The sequence below is a fragment of the Myxine glutinosa genome, chromosome 10 (assembly GCF_964187855.1).
Source record: "Myxine glutinosa chromosome 10, kmMyxGlut1.1, whole genome shotgun sequence".
In the NCBI taxonomy this organism is placed as follows: Eukaryota; Metazoa; Chordata; class Myxini; order Myxiniformes; family Myxinidae; genus Myxine; species Myxine glutinosa.
This window is the reverse complement of record NC_136270.1, coordinates 112013034-112037752: the sequence shown is the minus strand read 5'-3', so window position 1 is coordinate 112037752 and position 24719 is coordinate 112013034. Positions and strand designations below refer to the sequence as shown.

The 24719-nt window shown below is 43.2% G+C and overlaps 1 protein-coding gene across 8 annotated transcripts in view; it reads right to left on the bottom strand.

Moving 5' to 3' along the window:
- Window positions 1-760: 760 nt before the first annotated feature.
- The window catches only part of FBXL18 (F-box and leucine rich repeat protein 18), a 207424-nt gene continuing 183465 nt past the window's right edge, over window positions 761-24719 (bottom strand). For 7 of the 8 annotated variants that reach the window (XM_078786004.1, XM_078786002.1, XM_078786007.1 and 4 more), the window contains one exon: window positions 761-1455. In XM_078786004.1, the coding sequence (XP_078642130.1) occupies window positions 1299-1455 (157 nt within the window). In that variant the 3' untranslated portion in view covers window positions 761-1298. Of the gene's footprint in view, window positions 1456-21125; window positions 21256-24719 lie in introns of all 8 variants that reach the window. The other variant, XM_078786003.1, reaches the window with a different exon arrangement.

The following is a 24719-nucleotide window of genomic DNA, read 5'->3' as shown; positions in this document are numbered from 1 at the left end:
TTTTTTTTTTTTGTTACCATTATTATTTCTTATTTTGTGTATATGAGTGAGTGGGCGAGGATGTGTGTTTATGCATGAATTAATTTTTGCATTAGTGTGTGTTTTTGTGTGTTGAGTGGTGTATGATGTAAGTGTAGGTGGTTGTTTGGTTGGTGTTCTGTGTGTATGTGTGTGTATGTGTGTGTATGAATGATCTGGTGTGTTTTGTTGGTGAGTGGTGAAGGGTATAAAGGTGGGTGTTTGAGTGTTCCACCATGTTTGTTTGGTGCTGTGGATTCTGGATGTGGAGGTGTTGTTGTTGTTGTTCGCACTGGCTGGGGCTGGGGTATGTATGCATCCAGGTGCAGTTGCTGCATGTGGATGTGGATGTGCCCCTGCTGGCCCACCTTAGCTGACTGTATCGAGGTTGAAGGGCCGAAACGGGATGATGCTGAGGACCTCGATTGAGGACCCGGTCAGAGCGGCACACTTGTGACCAGGTGTGTTTTGAACTTATATATATATATATATATATATATATATATATATATATATATATATATATATTTCATGAATCCCAGTCAGAATAAAGCTCATCTCCATGAAACATCTCAGAAAAAAAATATTTGGTGTTCTTGACATACCTCCCTCTGAACATGCATGTCGACATATCAAATGATATTCATCGAGTGGAAAAGAAAAGACGTACAACGTCACTGCGAAATGCCATGACAGCATGATCGGTACGGATAGCGATTGAGATAATGACATTAACCATTAATTATTATCACATTGTTTATTTGTGGACTTATACAAACAAATAAGCGAAAAAAAACCAAAAAAAAAACATTTGATCTGAAAGAAAAGCACATCTCTCGGACGAGATCAAAAGCAAGAGATGCTGAAAAGAAAGGACGTTTGGAAACAAGCTAGTTTGTAGAGGAGATTGGACTCTCCAGCCACAGCACTGAATGATGGGCAAATTAATGCCTGTCTTGCATCTGTCAAGTTGTGGGCAAACCACAAGTAGGGGTGAAGAGAAAATGGTGGGGAATTGTGGGGAAGATAATGTCACCCAGTTATACTTTGCTTTTATCGTTGCAATAACACTGCAAATAGTGTGTGTGCCGGCGGTGCACGGCACTTGCAGTTGGAGCCAGAGACAAGATCAAAGGGGACATCCTGGCTGTTCGAGAAGCAGGAAAATCAGTATCCAAACTGAACTATCAGCTGGGAAAATAATACAGGCACAGCAAGCTCTCAAAAAGCCATCCTACAACCACAATTCGACATAAGTGGACACAGTGGGAATTTCACGACTACCACCAAATGTCTGGTGGCTCCAGAGCCACCTTAGAGTACAAAAACACCAAACCACAAAGGTACGCCGAAGGCAAGGACATGATAACATTTTCAAAACCTACGGCAAACGCTGTGGACACGCTGACGATGAGGGATGGTCGTGAAGCTTTGTGCCTGTGAGTGGGGAATTGAGGGATGGACAAAATAAGCAACAAAGATAAATGGCAAAAATTATATCGCATGCACATTGGAGTGAACATTTCATAAGTCGAGGGACGAGATAGTCGTTATTGAATCCAAAGTTATGTACACCATTTGTAAAAATGTGCAAATCAAGTCACGTAAGTCAAATCAATTCATTCGTTTCACCATCGGACGCCAAACTAGTAAAGAGCCACACGGGTCCACTGAGCTCACGGCAGTTGCAGACGAGCTACAACAGCAACAAAGAGAAAAACTCATTCAAATATATGCACACACCTCTTTAAAAGGAACATCTATTTTTTTTTATCTACACAAACGAGGTGATTTTTTTTGGACGTTCTACAACACATGTGTTCAACACGTCTCTCCTCTTCCCGGTATTTCCTTCAACACTGTCCTCCTTTCTCTGCCCACTTATCCGACAGTTTTTTCTATCAATTTTAAGTTTCCCGAATTCGTACCATGTGGTGATCACAACTACCAAAATTGGGGGAAATTTCTGCACAATCGTTTAGGATGAGATAGCATGAATGGACAGACAGACAAGAGAGACAGAGGTGATTAGAATATCCCCCCATTTTTCAAAAAGCATGGGGGATAACTATAAACAAATATGACAGCCAGCTTTACATATTCTACAAAGTGTATACTTCATTAAAGTCTTACAAGGCTCTGGTTACACTGGTCAACAAAATTTTAAAAATTTTATGGTTCTGGGCAATTCCACGGTTACTCACATTACAATACATTACATGAATGCATCTATATATGTATATGTAATGTGAGTAACCGTGGAATTGCCCATCTAGTATATTTTGAGGTGATTCTAACCAACATGAACCTGTAGATTTTGATTATGATATCCAATTTTCACTAGCACATCCGTTTTTGCGAACCAGTATACCATAGGAATACCACTTCATTTGAAATTCACAAACCTCTTGTTGACCCTGAGAAGGTATTCTTACCACCAATTCATTTGAAACTTGGTTTGATGAAGAACTTTGTGAAGGCCATGGATCAAGATGGTGCTGGCTTCCACTACTTGCTAATGAAGTTCCAAGGCGTTGTATCTGAGGCCAAAGTAAAGGCGGGGGTTTTCAATGGTCCTCAAATTCGCCTTGTACTCACTAATCTGGACTTTGTAACGAGACTATCTGAGCTGGAAAGCTTTGCTTGGGATAGCTTTGTGGCTCTTGCTAACAATTACCTTGGAAATTTTCGAGCACCAAATAATGAAGAGCTTGTGGAGAAGATGTTGAAGAGTTACCAGGCGCTCGGTGCTCGAATGTCACTCAAGATACATTTCTTCCATTCTCATCTGGACTTCTTTCCACAAAATCTTGGCGATGTCAGTGATGAACATGGAGAAAGGTTTCACCAGGAAATTGCCATCATGGAGTCTCGATATCAAGGCCGATTCAATCAAACATGATGGGCGACTACTGTTGGACTTTACAGCATGAAAGTGATTGCTCCGACAAACGCAAAAGTAAAGTTCAGAAGCACTTTTTATGTGAGGTAAATAAAAACTTAAAGTTCATATTATTTTTTGTGATATTTTAGAAAGTTCATATTATTTTTGGAGATTTACATTTTTTTATGTGATGTAAATAAAAACTTAAAGTTCATATTATTTTTTGTGACAATAAATAGACTTATTGTAGTCAGGGCCCTTAGGGATATTTTGGGGCCGTTTGGTTCAAATTCTTCCAAAAGCACCAAATTTGGCCCAGATGTTGCCCATGCCATACTCTTTCGATTTTTGACGGGCGCCAAGACGGGTGCCCCCCCCCCGGGGGCCCCATATTGGCGAAATACTAAATGGCCGCCACCCAGATTAGAGGAAAATCAGTTAAATAACCAAAAGGGTTGGAATCATGTATGATACCACTTTTCAGGGGGTTTCGAGGTCAAGGAATCTAATTACCTTCGCAAAAGCGGAAGGTTATGTTTTGATCGCTGTGTATTTATTTGTATGTCTGTGTGTGTGTGTGTATGTTATTCGCATAACTCAAAAAGTATTCAACCGAATTGCATGAAATTTGGTGGGATGATTGGTTATTATACGGGACACATTCGATTAGATTTTGGGAGCAATCGGGTCAAAGGTCAAGGTCAAGGTCACGAAAAGGTCAAAATCGTATTTTTACCATAGCTGCGGCGAAGGTATGCGCTCTACCGAGTGCCCGTTCTAGTTATGATGTTATTTTGATGATTCGAGGTCAAAGTCATCTTAAAGGTCATTTTTGAGTCAAACATGTCGGTTTTTGAGTTTTTTGTCAAGATTTACGCGAGGTTCACCATTTTATGTTTCTGGGTTGGGTAATCGAACTCTGACCTTATTTTTGACAATTAGAGGAAATATTTACATGTCTATTTCCTAATTTTCAGGCATATGCAGTTCATCAGTCTAATTACAAAGGTACGGATTTTGATGTTTTATGAACTGTATGCCATATCCTTGTGTTTAATTTTTGTGCGATCATGATCCGGGTTCATGTATACATGATTGTATACATGTCATAAATATGACGTCATAGGTCATGTGACCTGGCGGCCATATTGGATTTTATGAAAACCTTAAAAATGGATCCCTGCCTTCATTTTTCGATCGATTCATTTTGAACTTTGACCACTTATAGTACGCCATGTGATTGGATGCATATCCTAATTATGACGTCATAGGTCAGGTGACATGGCGGGATGGACCGGTACGGTCCCCGGATCATACCGCCCTTGGCGCCCGTCAAAAATCGAAAGAGTATGGCATGGGCAACATCTGCGCCAAATTTGATGCTTTTGGAAGAATTTGAACCAGAATATCCCTAAGGGCCCTGACTATTGAGACTTAATCAAGAAATTAGCATGCTCTAAAGATTTTTTCCACACTTATGATGTAGTACATCGAGGTTACGTAATAGCGAAATTTTAAGGTCAGATTCGGATTCGTGGGCACCAAATTAGTTAGAAATAGTTGAAAATAAGTCAGAACCAATTTGGCTGTTGACCAGTGTTATGAGAACACCCAACAACAAGTTGATTCAACTTAACAGGGTGGGTTGAGCCCCCCATGAATTTAGTTATCCAACTGGCCACACAATCTTTACATATTGCAAACGAGGCTGAATATGAAAAAAGACAATATCGATAAGACTATTTATGACAGATAAACAGTATTACATTCACCAAATCTTCCTCTTGAATCACAGAGACACACAACGTCCACGTGAGGGCAGCAAAGATCACTCATACGGAAGTTATCAGGAGCGAATGAATATCTGGTGCAATAAGTCAGCGAAACAAAGTTAGAAAACGACTCTCATGAGCACCAAAAACTCGCCAACAAATGTCTTTCCCCCTATACTGAGGTCTATCATTAATTTATATAATGCATCAAGGTGTTGCAACTTATCCCGGTCACGTTTCAGACTCTGCCGTGGACCACTGGTCAGTTGTGGGCGGAAGGGTACCGGAACCCAAACTCGGTGGTTGGACGTTATCTGGGTGGACATCTGAATTTGAGTCGGGTGTCGGTGACAATTGTCTCTTTGCAAAAGATTGTGGCATCTTTAATGTTCACCAGTAATCAATGGTAATCGATGGATCCCCAAATAAAGGTCCGATCCGACGGATGGCACGCTCATTGATGGAGCACCTTGCCTTGCGAAGCACTAAAGTTTGACAATTATAGTCGAGTCTGGAATCAAACACAAACCAGAGAGCTCAAACGAGAGTGGGCTACGTATGTGCCATCCTGTCGGCGTATCAATATTTAAAAGAATATGGAAGGAAGAAAAAAAGAAAGAGCCATGCACATCATGTGCAGCTAATAACAAACAGAATATTGTCGATGTGAGACGAATAACAGGAAGAAAAAAGAAAAAAAAAAAAAAAACAGGTTTTTGTTTGTGAGGGCAGACAGCAAAGAAAATTGTGGGAAGGAAGATGGAGAGTAAAGTGAACAAACTGTCCACATAAACAGGAGAAAAGCAGAAATGACTAAAATATTGATTACAAGCCTCCGAGGTGTGAGTTTTGCGCAGACAGGCTTGCGTTCAAAGCCGCAAGCACAACGAATGGCTGGCCACAGTGTGTGCCCGCATAGCTTATGTGCCTCATGTGTTGCCTTTCCCCCACCTCAGAACAATTATCTGAGCCACCAAGTTCCTATTTCCCGTTTGCACATTAGGGTCAAGGCAGAGAACGAATGACCGTTTTGTGATGCATCACATTGGTAACGGGCAACACAGACTTGCCTGGGAATGGATGGACCCAAAGGGAGGGATCTACTTGCATTCCAAAACGAAAGTGAAGGAAACAGTACAATGTACAGTAGTCTATGTCGTATGAAAGGAGATTGCACTTCATTTTTTTGTCGAAGCATGTTATCAAACACAGAACACCAAGACTGTCTCTGTAAGATTCGACGTGCACTCATTACTCCATTGTGGAGGCTAACAGAAAAAGATAATTGCCGCACGCGCACACGTAACCATTTGAAAAATATTCTGCCTTTCGGATAGGACAGTCGTGGCCAAAAATGTTGGCACCCTTGAACTTTTTTCAAATAATGCTCCATTTCTTCAGGAAAATTGTTGAAATTAAAAAATATTTTGGTATCCACATATGTTTCTTTGGTTTGCAGTGGAACAAAACAAAAAAGCTGTAAATTTTTTTTTACAAAATCTTAGTTTATTCCACACAGAAATCCTAAAATGGCCCGGACAATATTATTGGCACCTTTTAGAAGTTGTTAGAAATAATTAGATTTCAAGCAGGTGATTCTCCTTTACTTTGGAATTGAACTCACCTGTGGTGAGTTGCAAGTGCCTGCAATATAAAAATCACTCATTCAACCAGTTTGAAAAAAGAAAAGGAGTCATTCTGCTGTTTTGTGTCACTGTGTGTACCGCAATGAGCATGGAGAAAAGAAAGAAAACTAGAGAATTGTCTGAAGAGGTCAGACACAAGATTGTAGCCAATCATGGACAATCTCAAGGCTACAAGTCCATCTCCAGAGACCTTCATGTTCCTGTGTGCACCGTACGCAATGTATTTCAGAAAGTTTAAGGCCCACAGCACTGTAGCCAACCTCCCTGGACGTGGCCGCAAGAGAGATCATGATCGAAGATTGCAGCGAAGGATTGTTAGAATGGTGGAGAAAGCACCTCGATCAACTGCCCAACAGATTCAAGCTGACCTTCAGACACAAGGTACGAGTTTCAACTCGCACCATCCGTCGCCAACTCAATGAAAGGGGGTTCTATGGTAGGAGACCCAGGAGGACCCCACTGCTGAAAGAGAGACATAAGAAAGCCGGAATGGAGTTTTCCAAAAACATACCCGAACAAGCCAAAATCCTTCTGGGAGAATGTCCTGTAGACAGTGAGACCAAATTCGAGATTTTTGGGAAAGCACATCATCTCTATGTTTACAGAAAACAAAATGAAGCCTTCAAAGAAAAGAACACATTCCCTACAGTCAAACATGGAGGAGGTTCAGTGATGTTTTGGGGTTGCTGTGCTGCCTCTGGCACTGGATGTCTTGAATGTGTGCATGGCATCATGAAATCAGGAGATTACCAAGGCATTTTTGGAGCACAATGTTCAACCCAGTGTCAGAAAGCTGGATCTGCGTCGAAGGTCATGGGTCTTGCAGCAGGACAATGACCCCAAACACACTTCAAAAATCACCCAGGAATGGTTCAAGACAAAATGCTGGACTGTGCTGAAGTGGCCAGCAATGAGTCCAGATCTAAATCCCATTGAACACCTTGGGGAGATCTGAAAACAGCAGTTGGGAGAAGGCACCCTTCAAATCTGTGAGAACTGTAGCAGTTTGCACAAGAAGAGTGGGCAAAACTGCCAGTAGAGAGGTGTAGGAAGCTCATTCATGGCTATAGGAAGCACTTGACTGCATTTATTTTGTCCAAAGGCTGTGCTACCAAATATTATGTCTAGGGTGTCAATAATTTTGTCAATGCCATTCCTTTTTATTTTCTGATTTAAAAGGATATATTAAGTCCTGAATCAAAAATAAAGGTTCTGTAATATTAACAGTGAAATAAAGAATTGTGTAGACCAAATACTTTTGTCAATTTCAACTTATTTTTAGAGAAAATTGTGAGTTGTTTGAAAAAAGTGCAAGGGTGCCAATATTTTTGGCCACGACTGCATAATACATCAATAAACAGACAAAATTCCCATCAAAATCCAACCGTTTGGACTATTAGGGGTTAAAAGATGAATTTGTTTTGTTTACAACATGCATGTTTATTGCATGTTTATAAAAAAAAACAATTTAGGTCTGCCATGACAGTGTTTAGCAGGGCCTTGTCTCCCCTCCATCTTTGTTTTTTTTACTGTTAAAAGTCCTTATTTCTCATTTATTCATTCAATAACCCTTTTCTTTTCTCCTCACCGACCTCACAACCAACTGTCCTCGAGCCAAGTACCACGCGATTCTCATTTGAATCGGACCAATCAATAGTGTACTCGAGCCGATCAACCAAAGACCGCACCTGATGACGTCACACAAGAGGCTTTTGAGGTGTGTATTGAGTTTGAGTTGAGAATCAAGAGAGTGTGGAGAATGTGCTACCCTCCCTCCCTCCACCAGAAGTCCTTGCCAAAGTATCGCTGTTGTTCTTTGGACCCCCACCACCAGCAGAAGTAGGAACCGGTCCCGAGAGTCTGGGGACACAAAAACATAGTTCGGCCGGGCCAGCCGGAGACCCGCCTCCAGGCATGTTGTGCATGGGGGAATACGTGACAATCAAGATTAAGTAATCTGCCCCAGAATGTTTGGTGCACCTGCGTAGAAACCCCTATGAGCAAACTGCATTGGGCGGCCGAACGTATATCTTGCATGACAGATATGGATTGTAACAATAAATGGCTCACAAGCTTTCAAAAGAAGCCAAAACATGTGGAAACGAATGTACGAGAAAGGGGTATGCTTCTGCACAATGAAACATTTGGAGAACTTTCTGATTAACTCACCCAAAAAGTTGATATCTTGCAGCCTGCACTGCAAAACTCCTGACAATGTGGGCCCGTGCAAGGCCCGTGGATGGTGCGTTCTATCCGAGCTCCCCACTCATCCCTGCCTGTGAGTGGACTTTGAACCTTGCGGGATTACCTCGTGTGAACATGGGAGGCTTGGTTTAAAAAAAAACAACTTTTTTTTAAATGAAGTCTGCAATCGGAATGCCGATGTAGTCATTACCAATATTGAGGGAGACATCCCAGAGGGAGACACCATACGTATGTAACAGTGATGTTGCTTGATTTCCAAACAAATGGAAGATGACCTAGCACAAATGATAGGGTGAAATGGCAGAGAGAGGATGTGCAAGAGCAGCAGAGCAGGTTTTTATGTCATGTGAGCTGAGGCAGTCCGGTCTAGTCCACTGTGGTTAACCATTTTGAAATTCCAAACGGGAATCTTTTCATCTCCTCTCACTGTCAAGGCTGGAGTACCCCAAGACAGAGTTCTGGGCCTAGTACTATTCCTGATGTTCATAAATAATCTCGCTGACTCTCTGGGAAATCCCCTTTATCTATTTGCTGATGACTCCACCTTCTGTCGGGACGTCCCTCATCCTTCGAGACAGGCTGCAGCCTCCTCCCTCTCTTCAGACCTTGACAAAAATCACAAACTGGTCAAACACTTGGAATATGTTTTTCAATCCTGAAAGATTTCACACTCCCACTATCTCTCACTGAAAGCACCACCTGGTGAACACCACCATCTATTTTCTTAACAATCCTCTTGAGGAAGTTCAGTCATTTAAGCTCTTGGGTCTCATTATCAGCCATGATCTTTCTTGGGCAAACCACATCAAATTTGCCCTCCAAAGCCAAAGCCAGTTTGGGCATCCTCCGTCATACAAAGTCCTTCCTTGGCACACCTGATCTTCTATCAACCTATAAGGCCTTCATCCGCAGGTTGATGGAGTTACACCTCTCCCCTCTGGGCTGGCTCCACTGCCTCACATCTTGCTCAGCTTGACGCCGTGGAAACCACGGCCATAAAGGGAAACCCAAATGCAATTTTTCTCCTGAAAAATATTGAAAATCATTAATCACGGTATAATTTTAAGGATAAATCTTTGAATTTTTTTGGCCATTCAGAAAGTGTCGAAAAAAGCCCTGATGTGTCGATTTTCGATTTCACTAGTGACATCCCACCCATAACCCACCTTGATCCTAATGGAGGTTTACATAAAGAAACAGTGCATGTTGGGCTTGTATTCCAATGCAGTTTTCACTGTAATTAGCAACTCTGAAGGTTCTCAGTACGTCAAAACTGGTCAGTGGGATTTTGAAGAAACTATTGGAGACAAATTAGTGATGGAAACGCTTTCGGGGGAATTATGAAGCCATATCGTTTTGAGCCTTAAGCGAGTGATTCAGACAAACATGGCGACAATGGAGGTGTTCGTAATACAGATGTAAACGCCAGTTGCATGTTTACTACAGATTGGTATGTTTTCTTTATCCGTCAATTGACTGCCTATAAGGGATTTTGTAATGATTGATCAGCTATGTTACTCCAGAAGAAATACGACACGGCACAGGAGGGATGCAGCAATGATACGGCACGAAGCAGCATGGCAAAGCATGGACATGGCACGACGCAGCACGGACATGGTACAACGCAGCACGGGCACGGCACGACACAGAACAAACATAGCATGACACAGCTCAAACACGGCACGGCGCAGCACAAACATGACATGACGCAGAACAAACACGGCACGATGCAGAACAAACACAGCATGACACAGCACAAACACAGCATGACACAGCACAAACACGGCACGACGTAGCACAAACACAGCATGACACAGCACAAACACAGCATGACACAGCACAAACACGGCACGACGTAGCACAAACACAGCAGGACACAGCACAAACATGACAACGCAGAACAAACACGGCACGACACAGAACAAACACAGCATGACGCAGAACAAACACAGCACGACACAGCACAAACACAGCACGATGCAGAACAGACATGGCACAAAGCAGCATGGACACAATGCAGCATGGAAACATCCTGACACAGCAAGGACACCACCCAGGCACACTCGGACACTACTGACAAAATGGGTGACAAACGTTTTGCCATACCGTCGCAGGCTGACCCAGTGTCCTATATGTTGCAGGATTGTCCCGTTTCATACTTTTCCGGGACGCCATTTGTATCTGTGGTCGTGCTGTGTCCATATCATATCGCTGTCCCGCCCCAGTGGAGTGGGTGAGGAGGAGGGGGGTGGGAAGTAGCTGGCAGGTGAGTGAGGGGGGGGGGGGAGGTGCATATCAGCTGCTGGCAGGCCAACGCAATTGTTCGATAAACTGCTCAGATCGCCCGTGTACATGTGCTGGTAGCTTGTTAGAGATAGTGTTACAGTTTTGAGTGACAGTTGTTTCTTCAGCTTAATCTCAGGGATGACATCCTCTCTCAATTGTGGCAGATAACGACAAGATCTAGCCATCTCTGTTGTTTCATAACAGTGCTCTGTGACAGGTCTACCCCCCATTCCTCTCCACTCGCTATGTGTTTACACTGACTCGCTGTCTTGGTTCGGCTTGCAAGGCACTTTTATCCTGTCGTTGCTAACGCAATTTCTGTAGCGCAGATACAGTAGCGTTTTAAACATACTTTTCAGCATTTAGATGAAAGAGCGGAATTATGTTTGTCCTCTGTTTGTCCAAGCCTCCCTCTATATTGGCCTTCCACTCTGCTTTTGGTGTACCCCGCCTCTCTCTGCATGCATCTGCACTGATCCTTTTGCATCCTGTTATGTCCTGATCTGTCCAGTGTGCTACGTCTTCCACCATCCTCGACTATGTCTTTAAAAAAATTCCGCTCTTTCATCTAAATGCTGAAAAGTATGTTTAAAACGCTACTGTATCTGCGCTACAGAAATTGCGTTAGCAACGACAGGATAAAAGTGCCTTGCAAGCCGAACCAAGACAGCGAGTCAGTGTAAACACATAGCGAGTCAGTGTAAACACATAGCGAGTCAGTGTAAACACACAGCGAGTCGGTGTAAACACACAGCGAGTCGGTGTAAACACACAGCGAGTCGGTGTAAACACACAGCGAGTCGGTGTAAACACACAGCGAGTCGGTGTAAACACACAGCGAGTCGGTGTAAACACACAGCGAGTCGGTGTAGACACACAGCGAGTCGGTGTAGACACACAGCGAGTCGGTGTAGACACACAGCGAGTCGGTGTAGACACACAGCGAGTCGGTGTAGACACACAGCGAGTCGGTGTAGACACACAGCGAGTCGGTGTAGACACACAGCGAGTCAGTGTAAACACACAGTAAGTGTAAACACACAGTGAGTCGGTGTAAACACACAGTGAGTCGGTGTAAACACACAGCGAGTCGGTGTAAACACACAGCGAGTCGGTGTAAACACACAGCGAGTCAGTGTAAACACACAGCGAGTCGGTGTAGACACACAGCGAGTCGGTGTAGACACACAGCGAGTCGGTGTAGACACACAGCGAGTCGGTGTAGACACACAGCGAGTCGGTGTAGACACACAGCGAGTCAGTGTAAACACACAGTAAGTGTAAACACACAGTGAGTCGGTGTAAACACACAGCGAGTCGGTGTAAACACACAGCGAGTCGGTGTAAACACACAGCGAGTCGGTGTAAACACACAGCGAGTCGGTGTAGACACACAGCGAGTCGGTGTAGACACACAGCGAGTCGGTGTAGACACACAGCGAGTCGGTGTAAACACACAGCGAGTCAGTGTAAACACACAGTAAGTGTAAACACACAGCGAGTCGGTGTAAACACACAGCGAGTCGGTGTAGACACACAGCGAGTCGGTGTAGACACACAGCGAGTCGGTGTAGACACACAGCGAGTCGGTGTAGACACACAGCGAGTCGGTGTAGACACACAGCGAGTCGGTGTAAACACACAGCGAGTCGGTGTAAACACACAGTGAGTCGGTGTAAACACACAGCGAGTCGGTGTAGACACACAGCGAGTCGGTGTAGACACACAGCGAGTCGGTGTGGACACACAGCGAGTCGGTGTGGACACACAGCGAGTCGGTGTGGACACACAGCGAGTCGGTGTGGACACACAGCGAGTCGGTGTGGACACAGCGAGTCGGTGTGGACACAGCGAGTCGGTGTAGACACACAGCGAGTCGGTGTAGACACACAACCAAAATGAACCAAAATGTAATCAGCATGTTCTTGCCCTTACCCAACTCATCCACCAAGTCTTGTCATAATCCATCCACAACTTTTTTGAAATATCGTGCTATATATCATTTTTGGCCCTATGTCTCAATTGTGAATAATTACTTCATAAAATTAGTTTCCAGATCAGCATCTGGAGCTTTACCAAAATCGAATCAATTTGTCCTTGCCACACACCCAACCTGCCTACCCAGTTTCATCTGAACCTATCCTTAAATTTTGAGATATCCTGCCAACAGACAGACAGGGGTGAAAACATAATCTCCATCCACCTTCGGTTGGCGGAGGCAATAAGGCAATGTAATAAGGTAATAAGGCTCTGTGTGTATGTCAGAAAATCATAGATAAACAAAACCAAAAGTCTAACAGCGGCGTAGCCGGGCTTGTAAAATATTATAAACCACAAACACGTGTTTAGCTTTTCAAACAGTCGCTAATGCTGTTTATAACAATAAACAGAAATTTGGAGGAATCCCGATATCCGTGAGGTAAGTTTCACTTACAGAACTGAGCAAAGATCTACTGTAATCTATATACACCACAATTGTTGGAGGTGTGCTCATTTACCAAACAGCTAGCCAGCACTTGCCAAGCCAGCCGTTCCTTAACGGTTTTGAATGAAATGCTTGATCGAATGCTTAAACCACTTGGCAATCTCTTCACAAGAACCTTGGTAAATGAACACACACCCAATGTTCTTCAGATCCGAACATAGATCGACTGTAATCTATATACCCCAAAGAGGAATGACCCTTCCTACTCCTCCCGTAGTGAGCGGGTGTAGGCCTACTAGTATATAAAATGTCGGTCGGTGGAGTCAGCCGTCGTAATGACATCATAAACGTAATGACGTAACGGACACAAAACTGCCGCTATTTTAATATGTAGAAGATGATATATTTTAATTTCCAGTAAGTTTGCAGTCACTACAAAGGAAATAGTGCTACGATTGGATTTACTATAATATTAACGTTACGTTATCATTATTTCAAAAATGATATTACCATTAAAAAACCGAGGCTAATTCCTTACTTTTATTCTCCGTTAATACTGTGATTATTAATATTAGTGCTGAACACCGCTCATCATTGATTCATGAACCATACACCGCTTCAATTCATCAACCTTGTATTCATGACATTGGGATTAAAGTGTTATGGTTATATTTATTACATTATTATTATTACGAAAACGATACTACTGAAACGTTACACTACTGTATTAAGAAACCTGGGCTTAATTTGGACGAAGCGGTCCGACGATGAGGCATGCGGCCTAAGGCCTATACGTACCATATTGATGGAAGAGCCGTAACATCTATGCTTTCGATATTTGATGGTCATTTTAACAATCGGTTTGTTTGTGTTTCACACTGAATGAAAAAAGTAAAGGTAGACCATGGCGATTGTGATATATGACAGGTTCTATGATATGTTTTGCCTGTATTAATCAAAATGGCGGTGTGCGGCGTCAGCCATCGTGCCGCCGTAATGACATCAGACGTAATCACATCACCCTGTCATGTGACCAGATCCTCAGGTCTGATTGGTACACGTTTGAGGTGACATACATACATACATACATTGTTCTAGATGGCTTTGCCCGATGGGCTACTCCGTTAAAAAAACCTGAGCCAATCTCCACCAAAGTTTGCATACAGTATGTGCTGGGTTCCCAGAGGGAATTGATATTTACTCGTTTCTAAAATATGTAATCCTATTTTCTTTCATTTGTGCAATATCTGCTCAAGCTTATACAAGACGGAAACTTTGCTTCATCCTCTCATGACACCACATTCAAATTCATGCAACTCAGTGTTAGCAGGTATACCTGCCCCTTCAATGTGCCAACATTAAAAATGCAATCCAACATTCACAACAGCAACGATGACACGACCAATATGCCGAAGATCTTTACACCAGGAAAGAGCATCTAAAGCGACAACCAGAAGCAAAAGGTTTTACTTTCAAAAATACAAAGGGAAATTATATATTTATATATATATATATATATATATATATATATATATATATATATATATATATATATATATATATATATTCATATATATATATATATATATATATATATATATATATATATATATATATATATATATATATATATATATATATATATATATATATATATATATATATATAGATAGATATATAGATAGATATATAGATAGATATATACATACATTAAATTTCATATTATAATTTTTGAACAATAATACCATGAAGGTTGAAATTTTGAGAGAAAAAAATGAAAGGTTTTACAATATATATAATGGGAAATCTGAGCTCATCTTCGAATAACAAAATGAAAGAGAAAGGGTTCAAATGACGGCAAACTGCAATTCCAGTTTCATATCAGCAATTCGCTTCTCAAGTTTTGTCTTCAGGAGAATCAGTGCAAAAAATGTTATCTCAAACAATTAAGTCAAGACAAAATTGAGAGCAGACTGGCACCAAAGTCTGTGCACTTCAGGAGGTGGAAAGTTTCCTCACAATTTTGTGTGTTTCTCATTCCAAGGAAAGCAGGACTAGCTTTCTTGAGCAGCTTTCACCGAGATGAACGTCATCTTAAAAGTGCCATGATCATTGTTCAAATTTCCTGCCAAAATGCAAGGATCTTGTTTAGAGCAAACACGATGGATTTCAGGAAATCAAAAAGCACTTTCAAAATCCCAAAAGCCAATGATTCTTCAATATCCAAGGTTCTCGACGGGTTATTCATTAAATAATTCAGATCATTCAAATGCCATGTCAGACTATTCAGGAAGAACAAGCGTTACGCCTAGGTCCCCCGTCGGGGAAGTGATGAGTTGACAAAGTGGACCACGCAGAAAACATGCTATGATATGATATTTCGCTCACAAGGGTCAGACAAACATGGAGGCGGCCATCTTGGATTTTGACGTGGCGCCCCAATTTTCAATAGCGTTCTTCCTTATGCCTAGATACACCCACACACCAGAAGGTACTTCGCTTATTTTTCAAGATATTTCGCTCACAAGGTTCAGACATATATATGGTGGCGGCCGTACTGGATTTTGACGTGGCGACCCACTTTACAATGGCTGTCTTCCTTATGCCGAGATACACCCACACACCAAATTAGAAGTTGGTACTTCGCTTATCTTTCAAGATATTCTTCTCACAAGATTCAGACATACATGGCGGCGGCCATCTTGGATTTTGACGTGGCGACCCAATTTTAAACAGCGTTCTTCCATGTGCCTAGATACACCTAGAGTCCCTGTATAAAGAGAGTTGCGCCATGCGCTGACCCGAGATTTCTGGTCACGTGATTTCGTGGCGCCATTTTGTGTCTAACTTCACCGTGCGTGACCGTCAGCTTGGTACGGGAATGTTGTTTATTGCCAAACAAAATGACTGGTTGTTCTGCTTTTGGTTGTTCAAACCAATCTGGGAAATATAAGATGTATAGATTTCCAAGTGATAAAGTCAGAAGACAAATTTGGGAAGCGAAAGTCAGACGAAAGAGCTGGAAAGCGATCGACTCCTCGAGACTCTGCCAGGTAGGCCCACGCCGCTTGATGATCGATGTTCAAAAGCAATTCTATCTGCTCGTTTTTTTTTTGGTTGTCTGTCCGTTGAAAACCCTTTTAAAGGGAAGTGATTTGTGTTTGTTTATAATCTTCAAGGAGCTGACCAAAAATGCATTTCCGTGGGAAGAACCCTGCTCAATTTTTTTGCGGGTTGTGCAGCCATCCATACGTCCAAAATTTGACGAGTTATTGTTTGCTTTGTACAGTGCTCATGCGTCTTGTGGCATATTTGCTCAAATATTTCCCACCCCGGGATTTATGGCCAAATTGTAGTGATGGAAGATTTTGCACATTGGACAATCCCTATATATTTAACCTGGTGACAGCTATCGTTCCCAAAACATACAATATTTCTAGGTGATTAATGCAGTAAAACAGGTGTATTTGTGTACCCACATTTAAAACTGGCTCAACTTTCAAAAGCTGTTATCCCTTAGATAAAACTAAAGTTGTACACTATAGAAATATGGCAATACCACGTACAGAATTTGTTTTAAGTGTGTTAGACTATATGTCGGCTGGAAGTCCTACACCGGAATTGCTCTCGGCACCCTTTAAAAAATATTGGATATGCCCACACTCCTTTCTAAAAGTTATTAAAATTCAGAGAACGACAGCATTGGTTTGTCTTACTTATAATGTTAGCTCTTATATGCAGTATAACCACCTTTAGAGGCCATTTTTCCCCGCAAAGCGGGGGTTGGCCTTTTTCGGGAGCCGTGGTTGTTGTTGTTTTTCGGTCCCCTTTTTGAAGCAATGTTTTACGGCCGGATGCCCTTCCTGACGCCAACCCTTTTTGTCACCTTTAACGACAAACAGGGAATTACCAGTGAGCTGGTACTCAATTAGCCGACCTCGGAAGGATGACAGGCTGAGTCAACCCCCCTGGCGTTAATTCAGCGATCGACCGGGATTCGAACCCAGGATCCTAGGATCCTAAGCCGGCACCCTAGCCGCTAGCCCAACACCAGGGTTAAATTCTATAGGGAGGCCCCATCACCCTCCCCCATCACCCTCCCATCACCCTCCCATCACCCTCCCATCACCCTTTATTGGACCATTTGACTTCTATCTATAGGGTTAGTTTTCTAAGGCTTATATCAAAAGATTAACTTATATCAAATAAGTCTTTTAAGGTGGAAACGCGATGACGTCACCGTGTCACGCGGCACGAATGATTCCATTGTGCACGCTTTCGTTTTATTTCCAAATTAAAATCTGTTTTCACTTTTGCCGTAAAAATGACATCAGTGCAGCGAGTGTGGTATCTTATTTGGTGAAATTCGGTCGATTTGAAGTGGTGAAAATAAAATGCCATCACCCTGCCATCACCCTGCCATCACCCTCCCATCACCCTGCCATCACCATGCCATCACCCTGCCATCACCCTGCCATCACCCTCCCATCACCCTCCCATCACCCTCCCATCACCCTTTATTGGACCATTTGAATTCTATAGGGTTGGTTTTCTAAGGCTTATATCAAAATATCAATTTATATCAAATAAATCTTTTAAGGTGAAAGCGCGATGACGTCACCACGTCACGCGGCACGAATGCGCGCCTGTGTCGTTGGAGGTATTGACTTATATAGGGTTAGTTTTCTAAGGCTGTAGGCCGCACCTCATTTTGTCGAATAAAGTGGTATTCGGGTGGTTCCGGTATTTGGGACCGCAGGGACGGAAAGTGCAGGTACGGGGTGCTTGGCACTCCCCAGCCGGCCCGCTCTGAAGGTTCGGATCGGGACACCGGGATTCATTCCGGTCGCCCGGTCGGCCCGGAGGTGGGGGTGCGGGGCCTGTCACGGAACGTCAAAACAAACGGCCTGCCGGGGCCGCCCAAAAGTCGGGCGTGAGGGGCGCGTCCACTAATGGAACGCCTCTCGCTTCCCAGATCGAGGGCCACGTGGTCAGGAGAACCTCGTCCCTTCTGGTTGCCTTGCCGTCCCACCGGGAGCGCTGGCAGGGTGTACTTCAAACTAAGCTTAAGTGTCAAGTGTTAAGTTCCTCCTTGCCCTCGCAAGGGAAAGGCTAGGGTCAAGCTCTTCCAAATTTCCAAACACTAGAAATCGGACGTCTCAAATTAATTAATTATTTGTTAATACATCTCAGTCGCCCGCGACCTCTCTAGCGCGGGCGTCGAACCAGTTCATTTTCGGGCGACCGGGCCGAGTATCGGCCCGGCCGTGGCCGAAGCCGTTGATTCCGCCGTAGCACGCTAACGCGTAGGCTCGCGCGTCCCCGGTCCGCCGGGGCTCCGCGGGTGTCCTACCGTGCCCGGCACTGCTGATCTCTCAAACTTCCGGGAGTAGGTGCCGGTGCCCGGGGACGGAGTTCGCTGTCTAAACATGGTAGCGCTAGGCCAGTGGGACCGCCGGGACCCACGTGCACTCACAAGTTGTTCTGCGCGTGGGCGGCAGTATCAGACTGGGGCGCCCAAACGCTCCCCGGCTAAAGTTCATCCTGAAAGCGCCCACATTGTGCGGACAAACCAAGTCAAGGGCCACGTGGTCAGGAGAACCTCGTCCCTTCCGGTCACACTTTGCCTATCGGCCGGCCTCGAAGACCGAAATTGTGACGGTGTCACAAAATTGTGAATATGCAGTGTTGGCTTGTAATATGCATTGCCATACCACTTTTAATATCACCACACAGCTCTTTTTCACGGCAATAGCTGAGTTTTTGACAAAACAAATATCACCTGTATGTAATAATAAGACGAAATATGTGTAGTAAATTTTTTTTTAACAGGTTTAGAATATATCACCCCATATCGCGAATGTACATGTATATCTAATCCGACACACTTAGACACAAAATGGCGTCCAAATTTGAGTTGACACAACTCTCTATATACAGGGACTCTAGATACACCCACACACCAGATAAGAAGTTGGTACTTCGCTTATTTTTCGAGATATTTCGCTCACAAGGTTCAGACATATATATGGTGGTGGCCATCTTGGATTTTGACGTGGCAACCCAATTTTCAATAGCGTTCTTCCTTATGGCGAGATACACCCACACACCAAATTAGAAGTTGGTAATTCGCTTATTTTTCAAGATATTCATCTCACAAGGGTCAGACATATATATGGCGGCGGCCATCTTGGATTTTGACGTGGCGACCCAATTTTCAATAGGGTTCGTCCTTATGCAGAGATACACCCAAACACCAGATTAGAAGTTGGTACTTAGCTTATTTTTCAAGATATTCATCTCACAAGGTTCAGACATACATGGCGGTGGCCATCTTGGATTTTGACGTGGCGACCCAATTTTCAATAGCGTTCTTCTTTATGCCTAGATACACCCACACACCAGATTAGAAGTTGGTACTTCGCTTATTTTTCAAGATATGCAGGTTACAAGGTTCAGACATACATGGCATCAGACATACATGGCGGCGGCCATCTTGGATTTTGACGTGGTGACCCAATTTTCAAACGCGTTCTTCGTTATGCCCAGATACACCCACACACCAAATTAGAAGTTGGTACTTTGCTTATTTTTCAAGATATTCATCTCAAGTTTCAGACATACATGGCGGCGGCCATCTTGGCTTTTGACGTGGCGACCCGATTTTAAACAGCGTTCTTCCTTGTGCCAAGATACACCCACACACCAGATTAGACGTTGGTACTTCGCTTATTTTTCGAGATATTTCGCTCACAAGTTTCAGACATATATATGGTGGCGGCCATCTTGGATTTTGACGTGGCGACCCAATTTTAAACAGCGTTCTTCCGTGTGCCTAGATACACCCACACACCAGATAAGAAGTTGGTACTTCGCTTATTTTTCGAGATATTTCGCTCACAAGGTTCAGACATATATATGGTGGTGGCCATCTTGGATTTTGACGTGGCAACCCAATTTTCAATAGCGTTCTTCCTTATGGCGAGATACACACACACCAAATTAGAAGTTGGTAATTCGCTTATTTTTCAAGATATTCATCTCACAAGGGTCAGACATATATATGGTGGCGGCCATCTTGGATTTTGACGTGGCGACCCAATTTTCAATAGGGTTCGTCCTTATGCAGAGATACACCCAAACACCAGATTAGAAGTTGGTACTTCGCTTATTTTTCAAGATATTAATCTCACAAGGTTCAGACATACATGGCGGCGGCCATCTTGGATTTTGACGTGGCGCCCCAATTTTCAATAGCGTTCTTCCTTATGCCTAGATACACCCACATACCAGATTAGAAGTTGGTACTTCGCTTATTTTTCAAGATATACAGGTTACAAGGTTCAGACATACATGGCATCAGACATACATGGCGGCGGCCATCTTGGATTTTGACGTGGGTTGCACCCACACCAAATTCGAATGCGGTCCTTTGCTTACGCACGCACGCATGCACACACGCATGGACGGACGGACGGACGGACACACGGACGGAGGGGAAAGCCATAGTCCCCCTTTCGCTCCGCTGAGCGACGGGGGACAAAAATATAACAGCCACGCTCGATATTTCAATTTCCAAAGCAGATCCTTCTCTTTTCCTTTTTCTTTCTCAAAAAGTCATAAAATGGTTGCAACAGATCACCAAATCGTTACAAAACTCAACTTGCCATGTAGCGTGGGTGAAATGAGGAATATCGGAACAGTTTGCATCAATTTCTTCCGGAAGACCACAAAACTGTCAACGATGTAAGGGCTGGGAATGAATCAGAATGACTAATTTCACCAAGTGTGACATGAATTCTTCCAACTCATCAGCGTTTTTCAATTTGGAACAAAAACATTTCTGATGTGCAATGCAGTGAAGTGGTGGAATGTTCCGACCAAGATACCTCTTCAGAAGTGCAATGAAACATCACCGATGGTCAGACGTCGAGGCAGCACCACCAGTGGCAAAAGATGCAGGTTGATGCATTGAGATCCAATTGTTGTTCCCTTTGTTCTCCTGAATTTTGCAGCATCCTTGGAGCGCAAATCAAATATCGTTCCAATTTCCAAATGAGAACAACAACAACAAAAACAGTCATGTAGAACCATGCCCTTTACGACTAAACAGCCAGAGCACCTTGAACCTCGGTAAATGTGATTACCAAAGGTAAGCCTCCCCCGGCGCCCATAATCCAATGATGGCCATATTCCTTTCGGAGCATCATATGACCTTGATCTTAAACATTTAGGGATAGAGTATAAATTAAGAAAACGTGTCCCCATCTACAATCTATACAACACACCTGACATCATGAAAATCGGAGGAAAATTATTCAAGTTATCAACAAAAAGGTGTTTTTTGTTAGCTCACAATACGAAAAAAGTAGGTTACAAACAACAACAACATGCATTTTAAAGGCCATTTTCCCTGCTAGAGCGGGGGTTAGCCTTGCGGTCCCCATGACAATCTTCTCCATTTCCCCTATTTTCTGCATCTCTCCTTGTTAACCGCCTTGCCCGCATTTCTTCTTCCACCATCTTTAGCCAAGTCTTTCTCGGTGTTCCCCGTCTTCTACATTCATTTCCATCACTCTTCTCAACCAGTCACTTTCATCCTTCCTCAACACATGACCAAACCATCTTAACCTGTTCCTCTTCACAGCATCAATCACAGGCTCTATTCCCATCATCTTTCGCAATTCATCATTTGTCTTCCTCTCTCTCTCAACGACACTCCGCACATCCGTCGAACCATTCGCATTTCCACCCTTTCCAACCTTCGTTGCTGCTCTACGTTCATTACCCATGTCTCGCTCCCATAAATCATAACACTTCTCACACATGCAGCATACACCTTTCCCTTCAGCTTCAACGACACTCCCCTCATCATCAGCACGCCACTCAATTCCCGAAACTTCTTCCATGCACATCTCACTCGAGCAACCGTTGCCGAGTCTGATCGAAATACGAAAAAAGTAGGTTAAGGACAATAATAAAATAACAGTTGCATAACTTCAGTGCAGGTAAGCTATTATGATGCAAGGACATATTGGAAGGCCAAGTAATCTTTGAGATTGCACATTGGCAAAATTGAGCGGTGACAAAAAATGCGTTTTTTGTTTTTTTTCCAGACTGCCACTTGACCTTGACCCCACTCTTTATGCTATCTAGAGTGCAATTTCATTCTGATAGGCCAAAACCATGGTCAGGTTTTCGTGAAAAATGTTTAAACGTTTATAATTGGGTCATATTATTAAAAACTACAACAGCACTCGGTAGAGTACATACCTCAGCCAGCCTGATCAGTCTACGTTTTGTATCCCACTGATAGACCGGATCTGCTGAACTGAACAAAAATCTTATCGGCTTCTTCTTGTCATCTATCCAACTCATCCACCAAGTTTTGTCATCCATTTACAATTTTTGAGATATCATGCTATATATAGTTTTTGGTCCCATTTTTCAATGGTGAAGAATCACTTGTAAAAATTAAAAAATTATCATATCCGGATCCAGACTCTGATCTTTCCAAAAATCGAATCAATTATTCCTTGTCACACATCCAATCTGTCCACCAAGTTGCATCTGAATGCATCCATAACTTGTTGAGATATCATGCAATATATCGTTTTATCCCGATCACTCAATGGTGAAGAATCACTTAAACAATTCTCGGATACAAACCCGGATCTTCACCAAAATCGAATCAATTCGTTCTTGTCACAAACAGAACCTGCCCACCAAGTTTTGTCCGAATCCGTCTGAAGCTTTTTAAGACATCATGCTTTATATAGTTTTTGGCCCCAACTCTCAATGGTGAATAATCACTTTAAACAAGGAGAAAAAGACATAAAATGAATGTCATAGCCCCCGTGGTTTTAGTAATTTTGCTGTATGAAGTTAAAGGTCTCTAGTCAGCCAATTTTGGTCGGATTACAAAACAAAATCTTCTGCGTATGTATACTCTCATGTATTGTATGTGTGCCAAGCTTGAAAAAAAAAATCGCTAAATGCATGTCCGAGAAATGGTTGAGGACGTGTTCAACATCGGGTTTTTTTTAACAACTGAAATGGCTGCCAGTCAGCCATCTTTGATTGCATCGAGAAACACAATGATGTGTGTGTATGTATATATATATACTGTATATCTATATATATATATATATATATCTATATATATCTATATATCTATCTATCTATATATCTATCTATATATCAATCTATCTATCTATCTATCTATCTATCTATATATATATATATATATATATATATATATATATATATATATATATATATATATATATATATATATATATATATATATTGTTACAGACACGACTTTGATGTTAAAGTGGGCCGAGCGGAATGGCCGTCGTGTCCGCACAAATTACCCGACTATACTCGCCGTTGACGAAGTCGCGCTACGCTGGCTCAATAAGAAAAAGAAGACACCCGGCTGGATTACAATCACACAATACGACACCAACGTTTCGATTCTCAAGTATATTCGTACGGAAAAAGGTTAGATTACAGGGGCTAGAGGTATATTACAGGAAGACAGGCACTTAGACACACTCTTATATTAACCCCGGACAGACGACAGACACACGGGACAAAATGCTGACTCACACGGGGGTTGATGAAAAGGAAAGGCAGGTCGCGATGGCTCAAGGTGCACTCTTGGCTCAAGGCAGAATCGACTCGGTCCGGTCCAGAGATGCGGGGAGGTATCGTCGCGCTGGGGGTGGCGGTGGCTTCTCTCTCCAGTCTCCAAGCTGAGGCGCATCTGACGTCACGTCCGGCAAGCGGCTGCGTATATCCGGCGGGGAGTGACACGCCCTCGGCTCGTTAGCTCCGCCTCGTGGAATCGGCACGTTGCTTCTCATTGGGTGCGTGCGGGGGGGGTTACTGGCTCCGCCCCTGACGAGGAGCTGACAGCCAGCCCCTTCGGGGTAACCCCGTGGAGCGCATGGTCTGGAGCTAATCGAGCCGGTGTGAGGACGCATCCTCCCCCGCTCCGCCGCCATCTCCTCTGTTGTTGTTGTAATTGTTGTTGTTTGGGGAAGAAGATGGGAGGAGGTATGGGAAAGGTCCTAAACTCACTACTGATGCCATATAATCACATTCTGGTGCAACGAAGAGTCATAATTAATGGAGACGAGGCCTTAACTGACATAGAATAAGAATAACTAGGAAGATGTCCGAAAGTTGTCTACGTGTGGTGCGGTGGACCTGGGCACGACATTTAATGGGGGAATAAGGGGAAGGTCGGCTCTACTGATTGTTATTTACATGCAATGGGACTAGGGAATGGGGGACTGGGGAAAGTTGGGGAGTATTGGAGAAAATAGGGGAATATTTACAAGCGGATATGGAGGCCAAATTCCATATTCGCAACATTGCACCCTTCTCTACCCTCGGGGCGTCCCGACCCGATAAATTTTTACCTACTTTAGTGTGGCACGCAATGTAGTTCCCTCTACTATTAACTCTACCCT